This window comes from Sinocyclocheilus rhinocerous, unplaced genomic scaffold (genome assembly GCF_001515625.1).
Source record: "Sinocyclocheilus rhinocerous isolate Xijiao unplaced genomic scaffold, SAMN03320098_v1.1 scaffold790, whole genome shotgun sequence".
In the NCBI taxonomy this organism is placed as follows: Eukaryota; Metazoa; Chordata; class Actinopteri; order Cypriniformes; family Cyprinidae; genus Sinocyclocheilus; species Sinocyclocheilus rhinocerous.
The window spans coordinates 240102-266762 of NW_015666971.1; the positions used below are offsets into that span (position 1 = coordinate 240102).

Below are 26661 nucleotides of genomic sequence, written 5' to 3' on the forward strand. Positions count from 1 at the left end.
CGCGCGAGATGCGGTGATGATGATGTAAGTGACGTTGTTGCATTTTAATGTTTTGTTCGTCTAGCCCACAAGACGCGCCGCTGCTGCGTTATGCATTCAAAATATTAGAGAAATATAGAAGTTCAATGCGGAGAAGATCTTGATTAGTTGAAAACCGAAACCAAGCCATTCACACATTTTTTCACAGCGCATTTTTTAACGAACAAATATGACTGCTGCACTCGCGTGTCAGAGATGTAGCCATGCAAAGTTAAAACAGTTTAAACTTTTAGAAAACACGTCACGAATTTGTGGAGGTTTATTCCTTTTCACTGTGTCTTATATGTTTTTAAATGCAATCTGTGTGAATGGAGCTTCGGCTGTTTGGATTAAGCAATGCATCTAGTGCTGTCAAACGATTAATCGCATCCAAAATAAGTTTTTGCTTACATAATAATATGTGTGTGTGATGAAGATGTTCCCTCTTAGAATCCCTGCGTGAATACTGTCTATTCCAGTTCCACTTCTTTAAGAAAACACACAAGAGGGGCAAACAGGCAAAGGGATACATGTGCAGTATGAATACATTCTCTCTGGCTCTGTGAATATCTAGGGTTAAAGTTCATCTTCATCATACTGAGAACTAGGCCATGCTTCTAGATCATGGCCCGGAAACCGAAGGATAACGCGGCTCCCACAGCCAAGCCAAGAGAGAGGAAAAAAGCCATGATGGCCCCTGCGGTTTCTGCTTCATGTTGGGACACTTTCCTGTGGGACGAACACAAAACATTAGAGGACATGAAGAACTTTGACTAACTGTTAGATGAACACCATCATACTGTGTACAGAAAAGATGAAACTAATATTGCTACTAGGGCTGGGTAAAAAAATATCGATTTCTCGATTTGAATCAATTCTCATTTTTATGAAACCATATTGTTTCTTGAATCCCAAAAATCGATTAGTCTAGCCTGTTTTCAGTTAATGAACGTAACATTGTAGATTATGATTTAATAACATTATTAAATCATCATAAGCTTTGTGATTTGTTAGTTTTGATTTGAAACAAAGTTTGAGATTTCAAATTCTGTCCATTTTATTACAATATTCAAACAATAAATACAGTTTTGGCGCTGTTTAATGTGGAGTAACAGATCACTGTAGCGCCTCAGTTGAAGAGAAGCGGCAGCACAATTTTCATTTCAACAAAATAAATTCATTATCATTTTTACCCTTCTTCAATATTTAATTTATGCTTGGCAGCCACCATTTAAATGTTTATATTATAATATATCAATATAATAGTAATGTAGCATCAAATGACTCTCATGTATATTTGACAGCATTAGTTGAGAGAATTTTTTTCCTTGAGAAAGTTTGTCATGTATTGTACCTGATATATATCCAAAATAATCGATATTGAATCGAATTGAATTGGAATCGAAAGCTTGTGAGTCAAAATTGAATCGTGAAAACCCTAAAACCCAGCCCTAATTGCTTGAGGAACTACTAGCATTTCTTTGCTTAACAAGCAGCACAAATCATTCATGTTAATGTAGCACACTGGGACAATTTTATTTTTCTAGCAGCCTGACATAAGTAAGTCTGTTTCGCATGCATGTTGATGATATTTTGTACGTACTTTGGTCCGAAGCACATACAGAGACTGGCCAGGTATCCGTTGCTGAAGGAGAAGAGGATCATGAAAATGATGTACCAGGCGTCGTGAGCGAACACCACGGGCAGGTAGTGTCTGGGCTGAACGTTACAGAGCATGAAGAGAGGAACGAACACCAAGCGTGCGATGACCAGGACGGACAGCCAGATGCTGTCTTTACCGGGCTGAACAGAGAACAGAGAGCACATGTCAGACTTCAGCTGAACATAAATCTATCTGCAGACATTCATCATCATCATCATCTTCTTCAGAACAAACCAAATCTAAGAAAATGTATTACATTTTATTTGTCAAGACACACTGTTCAGTTAAAGGGGTGGTTGATTGCCATTTCACTTTTTTAACGTTAGTTAGTGTGTAATGTTGCTGTTTGAACATAAACAATATCAAATACTGTATTAGTTCAAGTTGAAGTTCTAAAATTACTGAAATTCTAACTGAAATAAAAAGAAACTATTGCTAAAGAGAAATATTTAAAATAAAATACGATTTATTTATTTAAAATAATAAAGCCAGAGAGAAAATACACAAAAGGTTTTGGTTTCGTTATTTAACTTTGTTAGCATGAACATTTTCAGCATTTATCAAGTTGTAATTTAAAATGACAAATTTTGTCAAAAATGGTCAAAAGATGTGCATAACCATTTTGCTTTTTTTTTCAAATTTGAAAAACTGTTATTTTTAAGTAAAACTATATTGATTTCTAAAGATAAATATTTAAAATTGTAACTGTAAAACAATGAAAAACATACAATTACACATAACAAAACATACTGAAATTAAAAGCCAATTTAAAGTGAATTACTAAACACTGAAAAGAATATTTAATTAATATAACTTTATAGATATAAATATATTTTTAAATTTATTATTTATAGTAATTAATATTGTTTTAATATAACATTATATACATATATATATATATATATATATACACAATTTATTATTTAAAATAAAATACGATTTATTTATTTAAAATAATAAAGCCAGAGAGAAAATACACAAAAGGTTTATTTTGTTATTTAACTTTGTTAGCATGAACATTTTCAGCATTTACCAAGTTATTGTAAATCTCAACATAACTAACATCATGAAATGTTAGTGTTACCAAATATAATATAAATGTTCTCGCAGCTTCAGCAATTCTTTTATAATAATGTCACAGTTTTGTACTATATCATAATACACAGTTTTATATCATAATACGCAGCTATCATTATCATTAAATCAACTTCCACCAGCCATTATCAAACCCATGCTGGTCAACCACTGCAATCCACTTGCTTAACCAGCCAATCAGTGCATGAGAAAGACATCTTCAGCACATTCTGAGCTCGCGTGAGCATCCATGTGAAAGTGGTTTTGCTCCTGAAACACTCAAAACTCATGACAATACCGAATCTAAATCTGCCTCATTTACAGCTATTGCCTGGACGTGACATCTTCAATTCATTTACTATCTCAGTACATGCTGATCTACAGCTGTCATAGTTTCTCCCATGATGCTCAGCTCTCATTCAGATGGACATTTTTGGGCTCGAGAGAAACAAGCGTTACATTGAGTGTGGTAACAGTGTACATGAGCAGCACATGAGCGTGAGACAGCTGACTGCACACGAGACGCGTTCCAGTGCTCATGTTATTAAAGACTCACTAAGTGCCAGGAACACTGAGAGAGCTGATCTGCTCCACTGAGGTTTAACTTAATCAGTTTTCCCTGTTAGTGAGTTTGACATTTTATAGAGGAAGTTACATAAGAAGCTGAATTCCATGTAAAAGTTTTCTATGTTGACTTACATTTTAAAGTAGTGAGAGGAACTGAGCCGCAAAAAAACTTCACATTGACCTTCCTAAGCACCAAACACATGAACACACAGTCAACGACATTAACAACCTGAACAATATTTATCTAATGACAATTAATAAACAAATACACCGAAGCCTTGATATGTACTATATTTGTATTATGATAAATAAAACCCTTCATTTTCTACTATATTTGTCTTATGATAAATAAAATCCTCTATATCAACTATAAATAGATAAATAAAATATCCATGATATCTACTATATTTGTATTATGATACATAAATAAATCCTTGTATATTTCCTATATTTGTATTATGAAAAAAATAAACACATCCTTGAATATTTCCTATATTAATGTAATAAATAAAATCCTTAATATTTACTTTATTTGTATAATTAATAAAACATTGATATCTACATGGTTATCAATCAGTTTTTTAACCAACTAGGGCTGCACAATTAATCGTGATTACAATTACAGATGCCACAATTACATAATCGTTCAAAGCAGCAATTAATCGTTCAAAGTCCACTTATATTATTCTGCATGCTTAAGATGTGTTTTTTCTTTCTACAGTTTATCTTAAGGATTTTTCCAATGTTTTAATTTTAGCTTTAATATAACATTATAATACCATGCATATTTTTACCTTTTTTTTAATTTAAAGAAGAAACCAGACCAATGTAGAGTTGACATTTGAGACTTAATGCTATAGAAAAGCAATACAAGTTTTTCAGTTAGTGTTTTCAGCTTGTTTATTTTCATATAAAAATATGGCATGCATTTGCTTCGAACAATGGTATAAACATCATTCAATGTAAATTGTGATAATCGGAATTAATAAGCGCAATTACAGTTTCAAGGGAATAATCGACAATTATGATTTTTGTCATAATCGTGCAGCCCTATAACCAACCATTAAAGTATCATAACAGTAGTCATGAAAATAGCTTTGTATGAGGAACAGACTGAAATTGCATGAATGAAACTGAAGAGCTACATATAACATATTTCAGTCAGTTCCGCACACAAAGCCATCATATGACTTCAGAAGACCACTTCTGGACCACTTTTAATGGTACTTTTTGAAGCTTGTATGGAAAAAGCAACTTGTTCCACATAATAAATGAAGTCACATGAGTTCGAGAGTTTTCATTTTTGGCTGAACTGCTCTTTTAACATGATGTAGGATTTTCCAGAGAAACTATTCGACAGTGTTTTTCCCTGCCCTGCTCTTTGTTCAGAAAAAACACATCTTAACAGGAATTCCATGAAAACCCAGGATGGGACGGTCAAATACAGAAAGCAGATGCTCCGTTTGATCAAGCCCTGATAAAGCATTCGCAGCAGGTGCAGTCCCTGCCTGAGCCTGATTAACACACACACATACGTACCCACATACAGACAGCAGTCAGGCTCCTGCCGGCCCAGTCCATCATGTTGAACAGAAGGAAGCAGGACACAGGGATGAAGTAAGTATCTGTGAAAGAGACAGAGCAGTTGTGACACGTCTGCTCTCACTGGCAGAGAATAAGTAGGAACTTCGATATAATGACATGCAAACATGCTCACCCCAACCGTTCCCCTCTTCAACAACAGTGGTCTGGACTTCAACAGTGACGGCTGGGAAGATGCCAATGGTGACGGTGAAAACAAAGCATACAGAAAGAGCCATCACCCAGATCTACGACAGGAGACCAGAGAGTAGAAGTGTTATTACAAACAGACTCCTGCTCTTAAGAGGCTTTATTATGCATCGCTAACTTCGGCTATGGCTAGTTTGGTTGGTTATGTAGGCAGCTGGTTGGAGTTAAGACCTGTTTGAAGATGCCAAACACGGACACGGCGGGTCTGCTCTCTTCATCAGTCAGGCTCAGGACCGGCCTCTTCTCTGTTTGACCTTCTACAAGCCAAGAGTATAAAAACACAGGGAAAACAGGGAAACATGAGAAACAGACACAAAGCCTTACCGTGTTCTGTATTTGTCATTTAGCAACAAAAAAGTCTTTAAACATCATGAAAAACACATTAAGACACTGTTCAGTCACTCCGAGACTGGGATTTTTTTTAGGGAATAGTGTCCCAAAGTCAAAATATTTAGGAGCTGTCAAAATTAAAAATAAAATAAAAAAATATTTAATACAAGTTTAACACAAAAATGAGAGAAACTTAGTGTTAAAGGTTTTAAGACAGAACTCAGAAAAGGCACTAATGTCTAGATATAAATCTAACGTCTAAATAAGCCTCATTTCCACCGAGTGGTACAGTAAAGTACAGTACAGCACAGTACGTTTCGGGACGGTACACCGTGATCCGGCTTGTGTTTCTACCACCAACAGTACTCTTACTTGATATACGTGGTGTATGCCGGAAAGTAGCGATCGACGTCAATTCTCACACGAAGAAGAAAGCGTAACATTGTCTGTGCGTAAGTGTGTGAAAATTCTAAAATACACAGTTTAAAATAAAATACTCTTACTTATGCTAATTCTAAAATACCCTGTTATATTTCATTCCACTCCCCTTGCAGCACGCGGAAAAAAAAAATCACCGTTCTTCAGTGAGTCTAGCGCCACCCTTTAGGTACTGGACTACTGTGCTAGATGCCCCATCGGTAGGGTCCCAAAAAAGTGGTACGGTATGGTTTGCTATTTTGGTACCATTCACTACTTCTGACAATGGAAACGGAAATAATTGCGTACCGTACTGTACTGAATCGTACCGCTCGGTGGAAACGAGCCATAAATATTTAATGTACAGTCAATATTAATGTAAAATAAGATAAAAATACTATTAAAATAAAAATGAAATAAATTGGGGCAATAAACTGAGTGTTAAACTCAGTTTAAATGCATTTAAGACAGAAATGTGTGTGTCCCAAAATCAAAATATTTAGGGGCATAAAAAATAAATAAATAAATAATTTAAAAAACAATACAAATAACAATAAAAAAGTATATAAAAATTTAAATTATATAAACTATATATATATATATATATATATATAAACTATATATTTTAGATGCAGTAGTGTTCCGAAGTCAAAATATTTATGGGATATAGATAAGATAAGATAAGATAAGATAAGATGATAAGATAAGATCTTCTGCGGCACAAATAAATTACCTTAAAATCTTGATTAGATATGTATGTATGTTGTCTGAATATTCGCCATATTAGAACTTCTGCCTGTTTTCTCTGTCAACTTGTGTGATGTGAAATAAAATGAAAAGCAGTGTGAAAACTTACTTGTACACAAGGTTGGATGCACTGGGAACAGTGGTTTGTATTCCAGTGGTCTCATATATTTGTTTGTGAGTGTTTGAACAGCATTAGATGTTTAGAGAAACATTTCTGATAAATATGAAACGCTGGCCATTACCTGGTTTCAGCAAATCCATCTTGTTTTCCTCATCAGCGCTGGATCGGGAGCCACTGCTCTCAGAGTAATACTGGAAAAACTCCTGCAGAACAAATACTTTTAGTTTTTAACATGTAAACATTGAAACATAATTCTCAGCATTGATTAATGGAAATGAAACGCAGATGTGAGTCTCAGAATCAGGGCTTTACATCATACCATTTTAGGCAGAGCGAGGTAAGAAACAATGGCCAGGAGAATAACCACACAGGCAGTGATGAAGTAGCCGAATGCACTGTCCTGTAACGCTGAGCCCGCTGGAAAAGACAAGATTCAGGTCAATACCTGGAAACACCTGGAACAGATTCAGCAATTCAAAAGTACTCCTGGACATCCCTGTAGAACTGTTTTATTAGCACATAAATAAACACACAATTATCACTTACATTAACTAGTGTAGCATTGTAGGTCTGACATTTAACATCTGTTTCAACCTACTTTGAATTTGTCAAATGCAATTTTAGTATTTGCATACTATAACAGAATTTATTTTCATTTTAGTTTTAGTCATTTTGTTCCATGCATTTGTCATTTTTATTAGTTTTAGTTTTTTTAAATTTTGCTATTCTGCTTTTATTTTATTTCAATTTTAGTTGAAGGTCTTCAACTTTCAATTTTATTCAATTTTATTTCATTTTTATTTCAGCTTTAAACATCTATTTGATTCTACTTTGAATCCTTTTGTCCAGTGTTATTTTAGTATTACTTATATCCTATTATAGTATTTATTCATATTTTAAAAATTCAGTTTTTTATTTTAATATTAGTTTTAGTACATTTGTTAAGCGTGTTCGTCCTTTTAAGCTTTATTTTTATTTCAGTTTTAGTTTTAGTCCTTCAACTTCAACTTATTTTATTTCAGTTAGTTGCCAAAGGAAGATTTCTAATTTTTGTTAAAGTTTTTTTTTTTTTTCAGTTTAAGTTTATCTATTAATATTTCATTTTTATTCAACTTTAAACATCTATTTGAATCTACTTTGAATCTGTTTTGTACAGTGTTATGTTTGTATTATTTATATTCTATTATAGTATTTATTAATATTTTCCATTTTTTGTGTTTTAGTAAAATTTGTTGTGCATTTGTATTATTTTTTAATACTTCTACTTAGCTTTATTTTCCATTTTCGAATTTTCATTAAAAAAAATTTTGTTCGCGTTTTTCATCTAATATTTAAATTTGATTTGATTTGACCTTTATTTCAATAAACAAACTTGTTTTAATAGTTTTAGTTAAAAATAACAAAGCTGGTTTAGAATTTTCCAAATTCTGGTTCCTACGATTTGGAAAAGAAGAAAATAAAGAGAGTGACAAAGGATGAACACATACAGGCGAGAGCACAGATCATGGAGAAGGCCGCAAACGTCCCTGCCAGGCCTTGTCCGCTCATGATGGGCGTGGTGTAGGACGCTGGGAGCATTCCAGCCAAACCAAACAGACTCCCTTGCAGAATTGCCCCGAACGCTGCAGAAAGAGACAGTGAAGAAGAAAAACGATGGTTAAGATTAGACATAAATCCACATAAAAATGTGTAAAGGTCGTGATAACACAGAACATCATGAAATATTTCTGAGAGTTCAGTCCTGTACGATCTCCTCTTTCAAGTAGGACCTTCCCCAGCTTGATTCTCAAAGCATACTGTGTATTAATATCAACATCAAAGGATGTGTGTGAACCCAAGCCATCTTTTCCTCATTATGAACCCCAAACAGAAACCAAACCTTGTTGTGACCCGACCCAGGGGAGAGGAAGACTACAGAGACCACGACACTGAGGTCAAAGAGGCCTGGAACAGACACACTGCAGATGATGATGATGATGGTGATACTCACAGTTGATGCAGATGATTTTGATCATAGTGAACGCAAAGAACGGCAGGGGCTCCATCTCCACCTTCACCAGCACGGCTGTGATGAGAAACACCACGAAAATGACAGATAGACTGCCTGAGATCCTCAACTTCTGAGGAATCCTGGGGAAAAAAACAACACAAGATCAGCTCACTGGCTAATAGGGAGATTCATGCTAAGTTACACAATATCTCTACATTGTTTATTACAACTTATTTTCCGCATTTTAGAATAACGGTAAAGTCAACAAAACTGTGAAATAACACAACAGAACATGGGAGTGAGTCATGAGGGATGTGCTTCCTTCACTATTTGGTCCTTTAACTCATCAATTAAACTGTAGTTTTATAAAGACAGACAGCTGATTGTAGTTTCCTACAAAACTTTATTTTCAACATTTATGCTGAAGCCTTTAGATGAAAGGGTTTTTAAGATCATCATAAACAGTTTTATATATGAGGCAGTATTGTTTAGAGGCAGTATTTATGTGGGTTGCAAACAGATTTAATTGCAATTAATCTCATGTCTGTTTGCCATAAACACAATTTTGAATTTGCTTTGATATAAACTACATTAAATTCATTTTATATTTAATTAAATTTATTCACATTTCATACATGTGTATAAATATTTAATATTTTTCTAATATATCTAAAAATATACATGTATAATTATATACAATATATGTATAATTATATACAATACAAAAATTAAATATATCCAACTGTCATATATTTGTGTGTGTGTGTAAAAAATAAAAATAAAATATAATTATATACAATTAAATTGAACAAAATATGTAAATAATTCGTTTAAATACATTTATAATACATAAATAAATTATTTTAATTATATAATTTTTACACTTACATTTTTTCATAAAAAAAAAATTTGTTCGCGTTTTTCATCTAATATTTAAATTTGATTTGATTTGAGCTTTATTTCAATAAACAAACTTGTTTTAATAGTTTTAGTTAAAAATGACAAAGCAAAATGAAAATAATTGCTTCTGGTCTTTCTGTGTCATTGACTGATAACTGTGACTAAGATTTAGCTTTAGTAACCAGGTTTTATTTTAGCCATCCCATTTCCAAAGTGTCTTAATATCAGACAGAACAGAATTTCAATGAGCTTCAATCTCCAGTTGGGTAAGCTTAGTTGTGTGTTAAAGAAAGCCATATTTAATATTTTAAATGAATGTGTTAACTTGGTGTCAGCTGTAATCTATGTATGTTTCTAAATCCCTCTCACATGAAACACAGAGCTAGTCTCACCTCTGGTGGATGAAGGAGTTGAGGCAGGTGAAAATGAGCAGCGGTACCATGGCGCACAGCGTCATCACATTGTTGAACTTTGACTCTAGGACATTACGATTGTCACCCTCTATCACCACCGTCCCATTGGCTGTCTGATTGTGTTCTCCATTGGTCTGTGGGTCCTTCAGACGTTGGGTGAAGTACTGCAGAACAATGAGAAGACATTTAATATTTGTATATTTAAAAAAAAATTTAAATTCCTTATTTACCATTTCTGATTATTTCATACTATAACAGAATTTATTTTCATTTTAGTTTTAGTCATTTTGTTCCATGCATTTGTCATTTTTATTAGTTTTAGTTTTTTTAAATTTTGCTATTCTGCTTTTATTTTATTTCAATTTTAGTTGAAGGTCTTCAACTTTCAATTTTATTCAATTTTATTTCATTTTTATTTCAGCTTTAAACATCTATTTGATTCTACTTTGAATCCTTTTGTCCAGTGTTATTTTAGTATTACTTATATCCTATTATAGTATTTATTCATATTTTAAAAATTCAGTTTTTTATTTTAATATTAGTTTTAGTACATTTGTTAAGCGTGTTCGTCCTTTTAAGCTTTATTTTTATTTCAGTTTTAGTTTTAGTCCTTCAACTTCAACTTATTTTATTTCAGTTAGTTGCCAAAGGAAGATTTCTAATTTTTGTTAAAGTTTTTTTTTTTTTTCAGTTTAAGTTTATCTATTAATATTTCATTTTTATTCAACTTTAAACATCTATTTGAATCTACTTTGAATCTGTTTTGTACAGTGTTATGTTTGTATTATTTATATTCTATTATAGTATTTATTAATATTTTCCATTTTTTGTGTTTTAGTAAAATTTGTTGTGCATTTGTATTATTTTTTAATACTTCTACTTAGCTTTATTTTCCATTTTCGAATTTTCATTAAAAAAAATTTTGTTCGCGTTTTTCATCTAATATTTAAATTTGATTTGATTTGACCTTTATTTCAATAAACAAACTTGTTTTAATAGTTTTAGTTAAAAATAACAAAGCTGGTTTAGAATTTTCCAAATTCTGGTTCCTACGATTTGGAAAAGAAGAAAATAAAGAGAGTGACAAAGGATGAACACATACAGGCGAGAGCACAGATCATGGAGAAGGCCGCAAACGTCCCTGCCAGGCCTTGTCCGCTCATGATGGGCGTGGTGTAGGATGCTGGGAGCATTCCAGCCAAACCAAACAGACTCCCTTGCAGAATTGCCCCGAACGCTGCAGAAAGAGACAGTGAAGAAGAAAAACGATGGTTAAGATTAGGAGGCAGGTGAAAATGAGCAGTGGTACCATGGCGCACAGCGTCATCACATTGTTGAACTTTGACTCTAGGACATTACGATTGTCACCCTCTATCACCACCGTCCCATTGGCTGTCTGATTGTGTTCTCCATTGGTCTGTGGGTCCTTCAGACGTTGGGTGAAGTACTGCAGAACAATGAGAAGACATTTAATATTTGTATATTTAAAAAAAAACATTATTATAACATTATTTATGCTGCTGTAATTTTGCAGTGTAAATGCATTCATGCTACATTTCAACTTCATTAAACTGTCTGTGTAAATGCATCTAAATGCCACTTCAGCTGCTTCTGTTTCTTCTGCAGTGGAAAGATCGGTTTTGTTAAAGGGGTCATATGATGCGGCATCATATGACCCCTTTAATACTGATGTAATTTGATTGGTAACAGCCCTATAGTGCCTTATTATATTAGGTGAAATTACTGATAAAATGTAAGAATTTGATATGAAAGATGACACATGCGTTTAATAAGGTTAGGGGGAAATGTCCTTTAAATAGGCATGACCTGGAAATCAATTTAAATACATTTTAGTATGCAGTAACATTAGTCATATAAACCGTAATTTCCCAACAACAAAATTGTGGCCAGTGAAAATGCTGAGTGGCTAGTAATTTTGGAAAACCACTAGCCAAAGTGACTGGTGAGCAAAAAAATTTATGTCAAGCCCTGTATAGAGTGAATATTTGTATTATTGCAGTTAAAAATGTGGTGTTTAACTGGAGTAAGGTGGTGGGGGTGCTTAACACATTGATATACAGCAATAATTGATATACAGCTATATTTACCTACATAAATGCTTTTCACAAAAACATTTGAAAGTATTTTAAACCTACAGTAGGAAACTTAATCTCCAAATAAAAGATGCATTAAAAGCAATATTCATTGTTGGATCATTTTATATTGCCAAAATCCAAAACAAATGTCCCTTTGGGGACAATGAAGTACTCCAAATCCAATATAGCTCACAAAATCATGGATTCATCTAATAATGTGCCATTAAAGTTTCAGTGGTTTCAACTAGACGATTGTTACCATGGTAGCAGTCATGAAGAAATTCCATGGTAGCAGAGTTCCCAGGCCCAGAATGAAGAATATGATCCATACAGCATTATACCTGGAAGACATGTCATGTTATTCACATGCAGTTTCATTACTGAGCATTTGTTTCATGTGAGAAAGACACGCACACACATTTACCTGTCCCTTGGAGCGTTTGCGGCTGTCATTGCGTCTGTCTGACGGATCTGTCACTGATTTGTTTCAGAATCTGGCATCAAATCTGAAATCACAATCACATGAAACAACCTTCATTCAGTGAAGCTGAACCACAACGCCACAGAAGATGATCTATTGTGTTATCATTTCAAACCCAATAAACTCATTTTAGTTAAATATTCAATTTGAAAAGTCTGTTTGTGTGGTGTTTCTGTAAAAAAAATCAAAGCATATGATTTAATGATATTTTTAAGAATGACTAAATACTTTTTGAGGTCACTGTAGATCTCAACAGGTCTACAGTCTTCAGTATTTACTGTGTAAACATCTATTATTATTGTATTTCGTTCAAAAATATGATTCTGTTAATGGATATTCTGGCAGCCCCAACACAAACATACTGTAATATCTAAATGAATGTTTATATTTTCACTTCAGTGTCGTTTTTACATGTGCTTGCAATTAGCCTAAACCTCTAAAACAATATTTTGAACATATCACATATTCTGCTTTATTAAGCCTTGGGTATAGAGTTCATAAAACAACTACAAATTAATTTCCTGAGCTCAAGCGACTGCTTGTCTACCCTTAAGGAATGAACCCTTAAGGAATGAATCACAAAATCCTCTGCACTCAAGAAAGAGCAAAATATTTATTAATCCTGCAAATCTTGTAAGAATATAAATAAAGAGAGAATGAGAAACTAATGAACTGTTTCTCCTCGCTGGACGTTCCATTAATATTGATACCTCTGAATTAAATTTTTCAGTGTATTTGTATGGTGCTTTTTGTCTTGTAAATGGATTCTGCTGCTCTTAAATGATGTGTTTCAGATGAACTGTTTGCAAACTAAGATGATAATCAGAGACTGTGACGTTGGTTTCTACCATCTCCATGGACCATAATGAAGCATTCTGTATGTACTAATCTGCTTAATTTATGCTGTTTATAGTGCATAAATGACCACAAGCTTGAAGACATACTGATGCACTATCCTCCTCCAAAAAGCATACTTTCAGCAGTCCCATAAACACATTTTCTGAACTGTCTGTACACACAGAGCCCACTGAAGTACTCTTCATTCATACAGCTGTCACAATATACTCTTAGTGAAGAGATTTATTGGCTGACAGGAGGTCAAAACATAGGACGCCATATTATCAATCATTTTTTATTGTATGTTAAAACCTTCACAGAGAGAAGATTAATTTGAAAGAAATTTCAAAGTTGCATTTCATATTGTGTTGTACCATTTCATAAAAACAATGACAAATATTGAAAAATAGGTTTTCTCCACAGCTACTGGAATTGTGTACAATGATCAGTATTTTTCAAAGAAACTAAGAAATGTGCTCTCTTTTCTTTGCTATTCTCTTCTGGAAATTGCAAGTAATTATTTTGCTGCATTAGAAAATCTGCACAGTAATTTCAGTAATCAGATTATGGTAAACAGTTTGAAATGCTATGGTAAGGTAATCAGTATTTTCCAAATGAAACTAAACATGAGTTTTCTTTTTCCTGCTATTCTCTTCTGGATATGCACAGCGTAACTTCACTATATTTTAGAAATTCTGCATAGTAATTTCAGTAATCAGGTTATGGCAAACAGGTTAATGCACTTACAATATGCACTGATAAAAAAAACTCTCCAAATTCTGGTTCATATGAGAATCTTTTAGTGCATATTAATGTAATCAATGAGAAAAGATTGATGTCTTCCACCATGCTGATTTCTCTATTTCAAATAGTATTACAGCTACACTTTCCCATGTGCTTTTTTCCAATGCATCATCATGACTGAACCAGCCTGTTGCACAGGGCCTTTAAATCAACCAATTGACACAATTCATCTGATTTGCCCAAATTGTGTTACAACCATCGGAAATCTCAGTCACGTTGAGAGAATCTGATTGAAGTCTGATTGACCTAACTCTTGTGACCACATGTCCAAACTACCATCTAAAACATAATCATCTCTTACCAATACAGGCACTTTATGCTTCCATAAGACAACAATATTAATTATACCACCACTTAAACCAGGTCAAGGTGCCCTCTATAAAGCAACATGCATTCAGCAGCAGAAACTCAAAATTTTACTTCAAAGTTAAATGGGAGATCATTCATTTAGTGGAAGCAATACATGCTGCAGTTAGCTGATAATGACTAAAAAGCTAATGAAGCATTTTCACTTTGAGCGGACTTCTTTGCCAAAGGGTTGGCAGGCATGAGAGATTCTGTGGAACTCCAGGAATGGACAGATATATCAACAAAACCTGATGCGGTAACACTAGTCTCAGAACTACACCCATATTATAGCAGTTTTTAGGAGTCATTTCATAGAAGCACAACCGAGTGTCTGCACACGGTTCTATTCAATAAAGAAAAAAAAAAAGTTTATTTTGCTGTGAAAGTGCATGATATTCGAGGCTGCCCATGAAAGCTTTTTTCAGTGTACATATAATATAGTTAATATAGCAATATGTACAGTATAAATATCTTCTAGACTAAAAAATGCCCACCCAGGATATCTGCCAGCCCACCCTTCTATAGCCGTCAAGAACCGGGCCTGGAAACCACTGGTATAGCGTGTCAAATAGAAAAAAATAGTTTGTCAATAACGCAAGAGGAGAGGACAATAACCAACAGTCATTTCTCCAGCTAGACACATCAAAAAATTTTCACAACAACAATCAACCCTTCCTACTGAAATGTAAATGTATCAAAATCATTAAAAAAAATGATTTTGATGAGTAAATGAGTTAAGTACCAAAAAGCATTTACTATGATAAAAGTGAAATTCACATTTTAAGAGTAAACTAGTATATAGATGTTCGTAGAAATGGGCTAATAGTCAAAAACTCTCATTCTGATTTCATGGGTCTTTAAAAGTCATTGCAAAATTCTCCAGCATCATATGTTAGCAAATGCCATCTCTTTGAACTCTTTCAGTTCAAATACACTGAATGGAGAATGAGATTGGAAATACAGCACATAAGCTGTATCAAGCGGTCATTCCCCCGGAACTGCTTCCAGTGTACATCAGCGAGCGCAAGCTACATTAGTGATTATTACGTTTTGAATATGGATATTTTTCTTACAAAATCGCATCGATTCGCTACAGAAGGCCTTTGTTCACCCCCCGGAGCCGTGTGAGACACTTTTTTTATGGATGGGCGCATTTTATTTAACTGCTTTTGGACTGATGCATGCAACACCCGCTGAGTGCCATGAAACAGCTTGAAAGATCAAAGACCATTTTTAATATCCCTCCGACTGGATTCGTCTGAAAGAAGAAAGTCATATACACCTAGGATGACTTGAGGGTGAGTAATTTATGGGCTAATTTTCATTTTTGGGTGAACTAACCCTTTAAGGCATGCTGGCGTCATGCCATACTACTTACCTTGCCAAAAATGCATCATAACATTAGCATTCGCAACTTTTCATTTGACATTTGATGTACATTTCAAGTCACCAAAAAAAGTTACATTTCACTGAATATATTCATATCACACAATCCCAAAGTTACTAAAATAAAACCATAGGCTACTACCTGTTTAGTTGTGAATGACTCGACACGAGCTGAGCAACAAACAATAAAACAACACTGTCTGACACATTAACAAACTTAATCAACACATATTTCCGAATATTAAAGATAATAACTATCGCCGTATGTTTCGCTAAGAATATAAAGTCGCGTCGCGCATTTGGCGCTCAATTTAACCCGCTCTCGCACGCTACATTTAAAACGGCGGGGTTCTAAAACCCACGTGCTTGAAAACACTGGACGCGTTGTTATTAAATAACACCGCAGAACACTGTTTGTTCAACTTTTGACTATCGGACATTTGATATTTCAAGTCACCAAAAAAAGTTACATTTCACTGAATATATTCATATCACACAATCCCAAAGTTACTAAAATAAAAGCATAGGCTACTACCTGTTTAGTTGTGAATGACTCGACACGAGCTGAGCAACAAACAATAAAACAACACTGGTCTGACACATTAACAAACTTAATCAACACATATTTCCGAATATTAAAGATAATAACTATCGCCGTATGTTTCGCTAAGAATATAAAGTCGCGTCGCGCATTTGGCGCTCAATTTAACCCGCTCTCGCACGCTACATTTAAAACGGCGGGGTTCTAAAACCCACGTGCTTGAAAACACTGGACGCGTTGTTATTAAATAACACCGCAGAACACTGTTTGTTCAACTTTTGACTATCGATACGGGTTTCAAAGGATAACTCTCACAACAGTAAATCGCGCGATAAAAGTGAACGTCAGAAATGTGTATGAGAAGTGAGTAAAGTACTGTAGTAAAACTGAGCCCTACCTTCACATGTGGAGAGTAGAAGAGACTGCGGAGTCTGAGAGAGAGCTTGACACAAAGAGCTGTGAGGAGGGACTGTCCCATTATGATTATGATGATTATAATAACTAGAGCTCGACTAATGTAGGCTGCAACACAGTTTGATGATACTAGATCTTGATCTTTACCTTTTCAGTAATAACAACAACAAATACTGATGATGTTTATCATCGCATTAGTTTAGGTCGGACTAAAAATGTTTCTGTTCCATATAAATAGTGGAACAGAATAGCTACAAATTAAACGTTTAGACAAACTTGACAACGGCTTCTGCCTAAGTGCTTGAAATTCGTTTTCTTGAGAAATATACTAGTGTCTACTTATGAATTTCTTCACAGACACATTTTCTATTATCTAAGCATTTATTTATTAATTCATTAATAACGGCGGGGGTCTAAAACCCACGTGCTTGAAAACACTGGACGCGTTGTTATTAAATAACACCGCAGAACACTGTTTGTTCAACTTTTGACTATCGATACGGGTTTCAAAGGATAACTCTCACAACAGTAAATCGCGCGATAAAAGTGAACGTCAGAAATGTGTATGAGAAGTGAGTAAAGTACTGTAGTAAAACTGAGCCCTACCTTCACATGTGGAGAGTAGAAGAGACTGCGGAGTCTGAGAGAGAGCTTGACACAAAGAGCTGTGAGGAGGGACTGTCCCATTATGATTATGATGATTATAATAACTAGAGCTCGACTAATGTAGGCTGCAACACAGTTTGATGATACTAGATCTTGATCTTTACCTTTTCAGTAATAACAACAACAAATACTGATGATGTTTATCATCGCATTAGTTTAGGTCGGACTAAAAATGTTTCTGTTCCATATAAATAGTGGAACAGAATAGCTACAAATTAAACGTTTAGACAAACTTGACAACGGCTTCTGCCTAAGTGCTTGAAATTCGTTTTCTTGAGAAATATACTAGTGTCTACTTATGAATTTCTTCACAGACACATTTTCTATTATCTAAGCATTTATTTATTAATTCATTAATTCATAAAGAAATGGATTGGAATGGATAGTGAACACAGTAGGCTAACTGAAAAGCAGCAGAATAGATATAGGAACTCTGAACATGGAAAAAACATGCCATGAAGTATTGAGAATGTCCAAGATCTACACAAAAGAAGCACAGATGTATTTGCACCTATGTTATCTCATAGTTTTGTTGACTTTATTATTTGTACAAAATGGAAAATAGTCCTAATAAAAATTATGTGTCCAAACTTTCTCTCCCACTGAATGCACTGCACTGAAAAAAAAGAACTTTTTAATACAAAGGACCAAAAATTACGAAGCCAAACGTATAGGCTAAATAGCATTATATCTAACTAACTATATTATATTATAATGTATTAAATTAAAAATAAATTAATACATAAACAAAAATGTAAAAATTATTTGACATTGTTAATTAAAAAAAAAATCTAATTAACTTTTTTACATTTTAATGCAGAAATTCAACAAAAATGGCTTCAATGGCATGTTTTGGGGTTTTTTCCTTTCTTTTTTTACCCTCCTCTTGTGATATGGCATGGCGGGCCAAATCAAAAGCCATCATGGCCAACTTTGGCCATGGTTTGTGCATATCTGCTCTAGACATACTCTCTCTGTCATGAATGAGGTGCTACAATCTGTCACGGCCAAATTTAACATTTCCAAAAGCATGTGACAGCAGACTTTGCACTTTGCCTTGCCTGTTGACAATGACAGACATCTGTTGTTCTGTCTGTAGTGAGGCGATGCACACCTTCCATGTGACATTCCACACCCAGAGGAAGGAGGGTTTGCTGTTAAACTCACACGAGGTGAAAACTCCCACCAGAACACAGCTGCACTTTCTGAGATTCCTGAAGAGTTCACAACTGCACATCTTTATCGCATTTTCAAGGACATGTGATGTCTACAGTTTTTGTTTAAAGCTGAGGTCCTGCAGCTGAATGAATATTTAGTAGTGTCACTATCATGTGCTGAACAAGTTTGAGGTCTACTAAATTTAGTTTAATTGCTTGAGAAGCAAAGCATCACTATGCTGTTTGCTTATTATTATTGTTCTTATTATTATTCTTCCGTACAAACTTTGGCACGTAACTCGTCCCGCACCGTTTGTCACAGACCCATGTAATAGGTGTCAAATCATGAGAAGAGGTGTGCTATGACTTTTATAATCAATCAGGCGTACGATGTTTGCACAGTGGGTAAAAAATCAGGCAAAAAATCCCATAGACTTAACATTGTGTCCAAATTTGACGGGTCGTAGCGCAGAGCGAGGATTTCGTAGAAACATGTGAATTACTACATTTGAAGAGGCTGTCAATCTGTGCAAGACCATACCTCGCAATGGGGTATAAGTTGTGCAAGAGCCCCCCAGAGTTGCCCCATAGCCATACTATGGTGAAGGAATTGAGCACATGTGTATTTCCTACTATGGTAACTTGCATAGGAATTTTGCACAGAACATAACTCTGGATCACAATGTCATAGAGACATGGGGGTTGCATCATATCATTAATTCTGGCAAGCAGCCTTTGGAGTATCATCATTGGCAGCTACCTAACTATTGCCACTAAACCACTCCCTAACAACCAAACTGAGTACCCTAGCAACCATTTAGCGACACCTATATCTTTGCATCAGAACATCGTATAAACATGGGAGTTGGCTCTTTTGACTCAGGCTATCAACATGCTAATAGCGATTAGCTAAGTGCTAAAACATGATAAAAATCCTAATTAATTGTTAAAACGTCATAAAAAAAGACCCCACCAACTGCCCAGTGCAAGCACCACTCACATTTTCTTTAGAAAATGTACACATGTAGTTATTTCTGCTGTTGTTTATCTCTGCACGCTGGCACTACAAATATTCAGGTTTTCCAAGCATAATCATGTATTCCTTTGTAAGTCTTTCTAAAAGTGAATGAATAAAGCAAAATAACTGATTTCATATTCCCGGAAGTATTTCAATGACCTAGAATGGAAGACCATTTCCGCCACTGACAAAAAAAATTAAAAAGATGACTGCAACTTTTTAATCTCATAATTTAGATGAGAAAGAAGTCAGAATTCTGAGGTTATATCTCACAATTCTGTTTTCTTCTTCTTCTCAGAATTGCGAGATATAAATTCTGTCTTTCTTTCTTTAAATTACGAGTTCATTTCAAATAGTGATTTAGGCATCATTTTAGTAAACTCACTTTCAGGTCTGGCTCCATTCAGCAACTTTTGATGTTACACTCAATTCTTATGTGCATGAATATCCTGGTTCACACAGAAACACATGACATCAGGAAAATTAAATGGCTTGGAAATGTAATTTTATGTTTTCTACGTAATTTTAACTTTCTACTATTTCTAATTAAAACACAGTTTAACAAATGCGTGCAGTAAACAAGATGATGTTCATTTTCGAAGCACTTTGAATGTATTGTGTCTTGTTTTGACTTGTTTACGTCTGTAGGTTGGGTTCTGGGTCAGATGAATTTGTATGTTTAAAATAGAACTGGCAACCGTGTTGTATTCTTATGGGCTGCCGCTTGAATATAACTGTGCGGTTAGATTCTGTTTGCACTTACAGTCTGACCGCATCCACCTACACCCTGTCTCGTCTAAAAGCAGTCATGGTTGGAGTGAGACAGTCTCTCCATGGATATGAAGTTTAACAAGTAAACATCCCAAAAAAGTGGGAGGGAACAAAAACTCCAAACAAGCACTTCTTGGGTAATATACCTTAGAATAACAACAGTTATCGGCTTCAAAATGAGTGCTACATACTGGTAGCATTTAGACTGATGGCCAAGAGCCTTCACCGCAACACTGCCTCCATTCAAACACAAGTCATAACCATCCAGAAAGTGAAGGGTGAGTGAAATGACAACATTGCACTCTTGATCTGGGTCATAAGCTCGGTTTGCTTCAGGAAGAGTGTTCCGGAAATTCAAGTCACTTTGGATTAAATAAATCGGTTACAAAACAAGTAATTGATATGAAAGAAAATAGAATGTTTTAAGGGTAAATGCGAGTCATCAGCTTTATGAAATAAAATAGCTGACATTATTTTTTCAAGGTCAGTTGATCTGGAAAGAGAGGTGCTGGGAATAAGAAAACTGAATTCAATCAGTAAAATGGTCCAGATGTTTAAAGTCCCTTTTGAAAAGCATCCCATTTTGAGTCCTGTCAGTATTGATATAAAAATAAATACTTTCTTTGGAAACTCCACTTGTACAAAGGTGAGTAAATAATACCATATATTGGGTGAACTACTCCTTAAAAAAATGTATATAGATAGATATGTGCCCAAAAGCACATTACATCTGTATGCAGTACGTCACGCACCTGGCAGGAGAGAGGAACAGGGGCCGGTTGCATAAACTGTTTAGACTAGTCTTAAAAAGTTAGTCATCTAATTTTTTTTCTTTAAGACTGGTCATAACTTTTTTAAATCAGTTATGAAAAGGTAGATTGGTCTTATTTGTAGTGGAAAGGTAACACTGATTTGCCCTTGGCAACTGCTAGTTGGTCAAACTAGTTCTTAAGACACAGTCTTAACATGGTGACTAAGTTTATGCAACTGGCCCCAGGAGCTGAGCACATGGCAGTGCAACAATCTCTGTAGCATGTCAAATGAAATCAGAGCCTCTCGGTCACCTTTCAACTTCTGTCCTCTCAGAGGACTCTCAAATTGGGAACGTTTTAATAAATAACAACGCCCTGGCAACCAACCACAAAATCTGGAGAAAATGTAAAAATGCATTCATATTGTGGCGATAAGATCTGGGGTCATATCAGAAGGAACTGATAACTTGCTAGGAATTCAAAGGAATATAAAATGGGTTTAGGGGTGTGCTCATGGTTAACTGTAGTTGCAGTTTATGCACTTTTTGAGTCAGGTGAATTTCAGGGGGTTCGTGAGTTGATGAAAAGCTATTAATTAATTAAATTATAATGAAATCGTACAAATTAAATGAACAGCCTAAATAAATTTAAAATAAAAAAACACAAGGGAAACACAAATAAAGTTATATTTTCCTATATTCTCTTTTAAGTAGTCAAACAATCCAAAGAAAACATCTTTAAAACAAAAGGAAAAGTCACTTACAAAATGATATTAGAAACATTTTTTTTTTAAATCTGACCAGAGTTTCTGTGTGTGAGTACATTGCCAAACAAGTGAATGAATCTTCATCAGAAGAGTGACAAAAACAGCAACTCACTTCAGTGTCTGACTTATATTATAATTACGTCCGTGAGCTTTTTGTGAAATTTGGAATAACTCAATCTGTTGTTTGACCTTAAGGAGAGAACTATAGTTTTCAGACATCGCTTGTTATGATTTTCAAGGGTGCAGAATTTAGTGGGGACACTATGACATGTTACTATCAATATCCAGTGACTGCTAAATTGTCCCTGGCAATAGTTTTGATCAAACAATTCAATTTCTGTTGTCTGCCGTTATATCCCCACCAATGCCCAAATCAAACCTACACCCTTTCATCTTCCCTCCATGTAAGGCCTTTATTGCAGTGTTTATAAGCGCAGCTGCTTTGTTTACAGTGGTTACTGTGGAAACAGCTCTATTTCTGCTGTTCCACAAGCACCACCTGCTGTCAGAGAGTGGAGTTACACTTTCATTCAGCTTGTCTGCTGTTTTTGTTCAGACCAATGTGAAAAATTGGAACAATTATTTGTTGTAAAACCGGTACATGGAAAACAAGCTACTGTGCATTCTAATCATCTTAACACTTCGATAATAAAGTAGCCTATATGTAGAACTGTTTATAAAGCAGATACAATGCCTATAATTTATCATTTTGACTCATCGTTTTCTTAAAAAAAATTATTTAAAGACTGAAATTTATTTTGTCAAATCTTTATTTTAAGATGTAGTAGCCTACATGTTAGTAGATAACATGTTAAGTTTTAAGTCACCGAACCAATATTTTTATTTGTTTAAAATCCATTGGTTGGTTAACATAAAACTTGGTGAAATGATTTCAGTGTGTGTTTCCGAGTGCTTTTTGAACATTTCCAGCACATTTTAACAATACTGTGATAATATTAATAATCATTTTGGTCACTATAATCATATACAATTTTCATGCCGTTTTATCTCTAATAACAATTAAAACGTATTGCTGTGGAAGACCACGTACCCTGATGAACCAGCGGACAACCGATCAGCCTACAAACCTACTGGACCATCTGATAAAATCAAAAATCAGACATCCAAATATTATAATCACCCCAAAATCAAAATTTGTTGAAAATGTACTCAACCCTCGGGCCATCTAAGATGTGAGTTTGTTTCTTCATCAGAACAGATTTGGAGAAATGCATTCCATCACTTGCTCAGCAATGGATCCTCTGCAGTGAATGGGTGCCGTCAGAATGAGAGTCCAAACAGCTGATAAAAACATCACAATAAATAATCCACACCACTCCAGTCCATCAATTAACATCTTGCGAAGCCAAAAGCTGCGTGTTTGTAAGAAACAAATCCATCATTAAGATGCTTTTAACTTCGATAAAATATATATCCTCTATCCATAATATTGCTTTCAACAGTGAAAAAAGTAATCTGGTCTGAATCAGGAGAGAAATATACACAGATCAAGCACCATTTAAAAACAGTTCAAAACAAATATGTGGTTGGATTTTGATGTGAGAGGATAACAGGGGATGGAATTTTTCACTGGAGGAATCATTATTATGGATTATATTTTAGCCGGAAGCAACGGCTTGAAGTTAAAAAAGCCTTAAAGATGGATTTGTTTCTCACAAACACGCAGCTTTTCACTTCTCAAGACATTAACTGATGGACTGGAGTGGTGTGGATTACTTGTGGATTATTGTGATGTTTTTATCAGCTGTTTGGACTCTCATTCTGACGGCACCCATTCACTGCAGAGCATCCATTGGTGAGCAAGTGATGCAATGCTACACATATTTCTCCATATCTGTTCCGATGATGCAACTCACGAGAGTGAGTACATTTTCAACAAATATTCATTTTTGGGTGAACTACTCCTTGTATGTTGCCCACACTGATATAAAACACCTTGACCTCATCAAAAACACGAATGCAGCTGGTTTACACAACTCATGTCCAAACACGTCCTCCGCTGGCCTTCATTCCTTTATTCGCATTGACACAGAAAGGCCATCACGAGGGAAAACTAAAACTTCATATCTGCTCTCCTCTATGCAGCTTCAGAACAGTAGATGGGATAGGAAGATTTGTTTGGAGTTCTGATGTAGTACAGACTAGATAAGACAAAAATGGGGAGGTAAAGTGGTAATAAAGCCCCAGCAGAAAAATCATCACATGTAGAACCAAGTTGCAAATTACTCACAAACACAGCTAGAATAACAACATCAATGACTTTAAGTCTAAAGTCAACACATCACATGACTTTTGCCCTCTAAGCCAATTCTCCAGAGAAACACAATGGCCCGACTCTTATAAGGTTAGTCTTATGACCTTCCATTTAAACCCACCAGACCTCGACATGTCAGAAATGATCAAACATTCTTCACGCTACATTTACTGCTGGAAATATATGAACACTGGCCTTTGAAAATACTGCAAAGTAGGAATGACATTCAACCAGGTCATTTACAAACTACAAGGAAACTTCCATAAAATCTAATATGCAATAACCACAATTCCGTGAAAGTTAAATGTTCCTTTAGCACATGTCTAATGACCACCATGTCACATTTATTACCTGAACTTGTCTGTGTGCTGCTACTGGTTTCGTAGTGTTATGGCTCTAATTTAATCTGTACTGTAGACGACTCCTTTAAAGTCGCATCCACTGCAGATGGAGGCAGTGCCGGTTCTGGCCAAAATGGGTTTGAAAGGTGATTCTAGGCCTAAAACCTCAGAGTCTGAATGAAACAAAATGCAATGTCTTAAAACACCTTTTCACATGTTTTCTCAGTAAGCCTCAGCATTATAAATAGCATAAAAAGAAGACAAAAATAGTTTATGAGATTATTAGGGAGGGCACACTTTAAAATAAAACTTCAGCTACACCATGTTCAAAATGACACATGCTATTTCTGTACTTCAGCATGCCTGCCAAAGCCATAAAATAAACATCAACATTTATTGACTGTAAAACTCCTTCTTACGTCTCACCAATAATAGCAATAATTAAAAAATGTAACATTAAATAACTTTTTATTTATTTTCAAGTGAATTATATTAAACATAAAATGTATTATTATCATTTTTAAATTATATTATAATTTTTTGAAATGAGAATTTGAGGCAAAAGGTAACTGTCAAATGTAACTGTCATGAAAATAATTTATTTTGTCATCCTTAATCTGCTTATATTCTTTCTGACTAGCCACCCTGTCTGCACTGTTGGCACTCCAGACGTCCTGAGAAACAAGGCCTAGACAAACTTTGGAAAGTTTTACAGACATTTTTTTACACTCTTTACCCCATGACTGGATACGGTGTGTCGGCTGTTCTTAAAATCATTAGAAATGACACTTTGGAAAATCTTGCAGAAATGTACTCAGGAGCATCTGGACATTGTTTAATCTGTTGTGGGATCTCACTGACCAATAAAAGAGACCTCACCTTTTAAACTGGAGTCAAAATTGAACCCCATTGAAAAACCAGGTTAGGTTACAACCATCTAAAAATCCAACTCAAGATAAAAATCCTTATTTTAAGGGAGTGTATTTTAAGGGAAAAAAATTGAAGCATCAAAGAATAAAATATGTGCTAAATTTCAGAAAATGTAAAACTGGGCCAAATTTAATAAATAAATTTACTAATATTTATTATGGATAGGGAAATAAAATTTAATTTCTGCTGTTAATACTGTTTGTTTAATGCATTGAAATAACATAATAACATAATAATAACAAATATTGATACTATAAATGTTTTAATTAGCAATTTTATAACTTTAGTATAAATTAAACATTTATGATTATGGGATGATATGATTTTTATGGGATGAATGTTGTACATTTATTTAAATTCAGTGTGGCTATCGATTTTTTATTACAATTGCTCTTTAATATATATATATATATATATATATAATATACCGGTATATATTTTGGGTCAAACATTTTACAATTACTTCTATAAAAACAAATAAATATGTAACCCAACGTTTCGATCCAATGCCAAATGCTGTGTGGTATTTATAAGATATTTATTTGTGGAAACGGGTAAAAAACTGACTCTTTCTGAAGGGTTAAACACATCATGAGACCCAACATCATGAGTTTTACATAATGGGCCTCTTTTACTGTTTTCACAAACTATCTGTTCTACACAATCTATATATTACTGTTGGATCAAGTGACCCTATAGACGCAGGTACATGAGTCTCTTCAGGCAGTTCTCCAGTCTTTCTCACACTCAAGCATAAACTGTCGCTTTGTTGTCTGATGCTTCTGGTGTTTTGTCTTATTGTGTCCATATGTTTAAAGGGGACCAAAATGTTGTGTTTATTTAACATGGTGTGGAGTTTTCCTGATGCTATGGTTATTTTAGGGATGACAATGTTTTTACATCTGTTCTTCCGTTCCTCTGCTCACTGCTCTGGAGTCTCCCCTGGACATTTCAGATGTTTTCATAAAGGCCCACTTGTGGAATCCGCAGCTTTTCAGCGCTTCCTTCACATGCTGGCCTTCCTCTCCCCTGAACTCTGAGGCACTC

General features: G+C 34.7%; 1 protein-coding gene and 1 long non-coding RNA gene across 2 annotated transcripts; one reads left to right on the forward strand and one right to left on the reverse strand.

Annotated features, from left to right (window-relative positions):
- Positions 1-452: 452 nt before the first annotated feature.
- On the reverse strand, positions 453-17571 carry LOC107733356 (equilibrative nucleoside transporter 1-like). The gene is made up of 13 exons (XM_016544957.1): positions 17545-17571; positions 12552-12633; positions 12387-12468; positions 10011-10195; positions 8719-8858; positions 8216-8350; positions 7048-7145; positions 6850-6931; positions 5285-5370; positions 5040-5151; positions 4862-4947; positions 1622-1821; positions 453-747 (listed from the first exon to the last, which is right to left on the reverse strand). Exons 2-13 carry the CDS (start codon positions 12578-12580, stop codon positions 636-638), a joined length of 1347 nt encoding a protein of 448 aa, XP_016400443.1. The 5' UTR covers positions 12581-12633; positions 17545-17571; the 3' UTR covers positions 453-635.
- On the forward strand, positions 11930-25402 carry LOC107733358 (uncharacterized). The gene is made up of 3 exons (XR_001638967.1): positions 11930-12029; positions 21252-21259; positions 25392-25402. It is a non-coding gene; the product is annotated as an uncharacterized LOC107733358 (long non-coding RNA).
- Positions 25403-26661: the final 1259 nt, after the last annotated feature.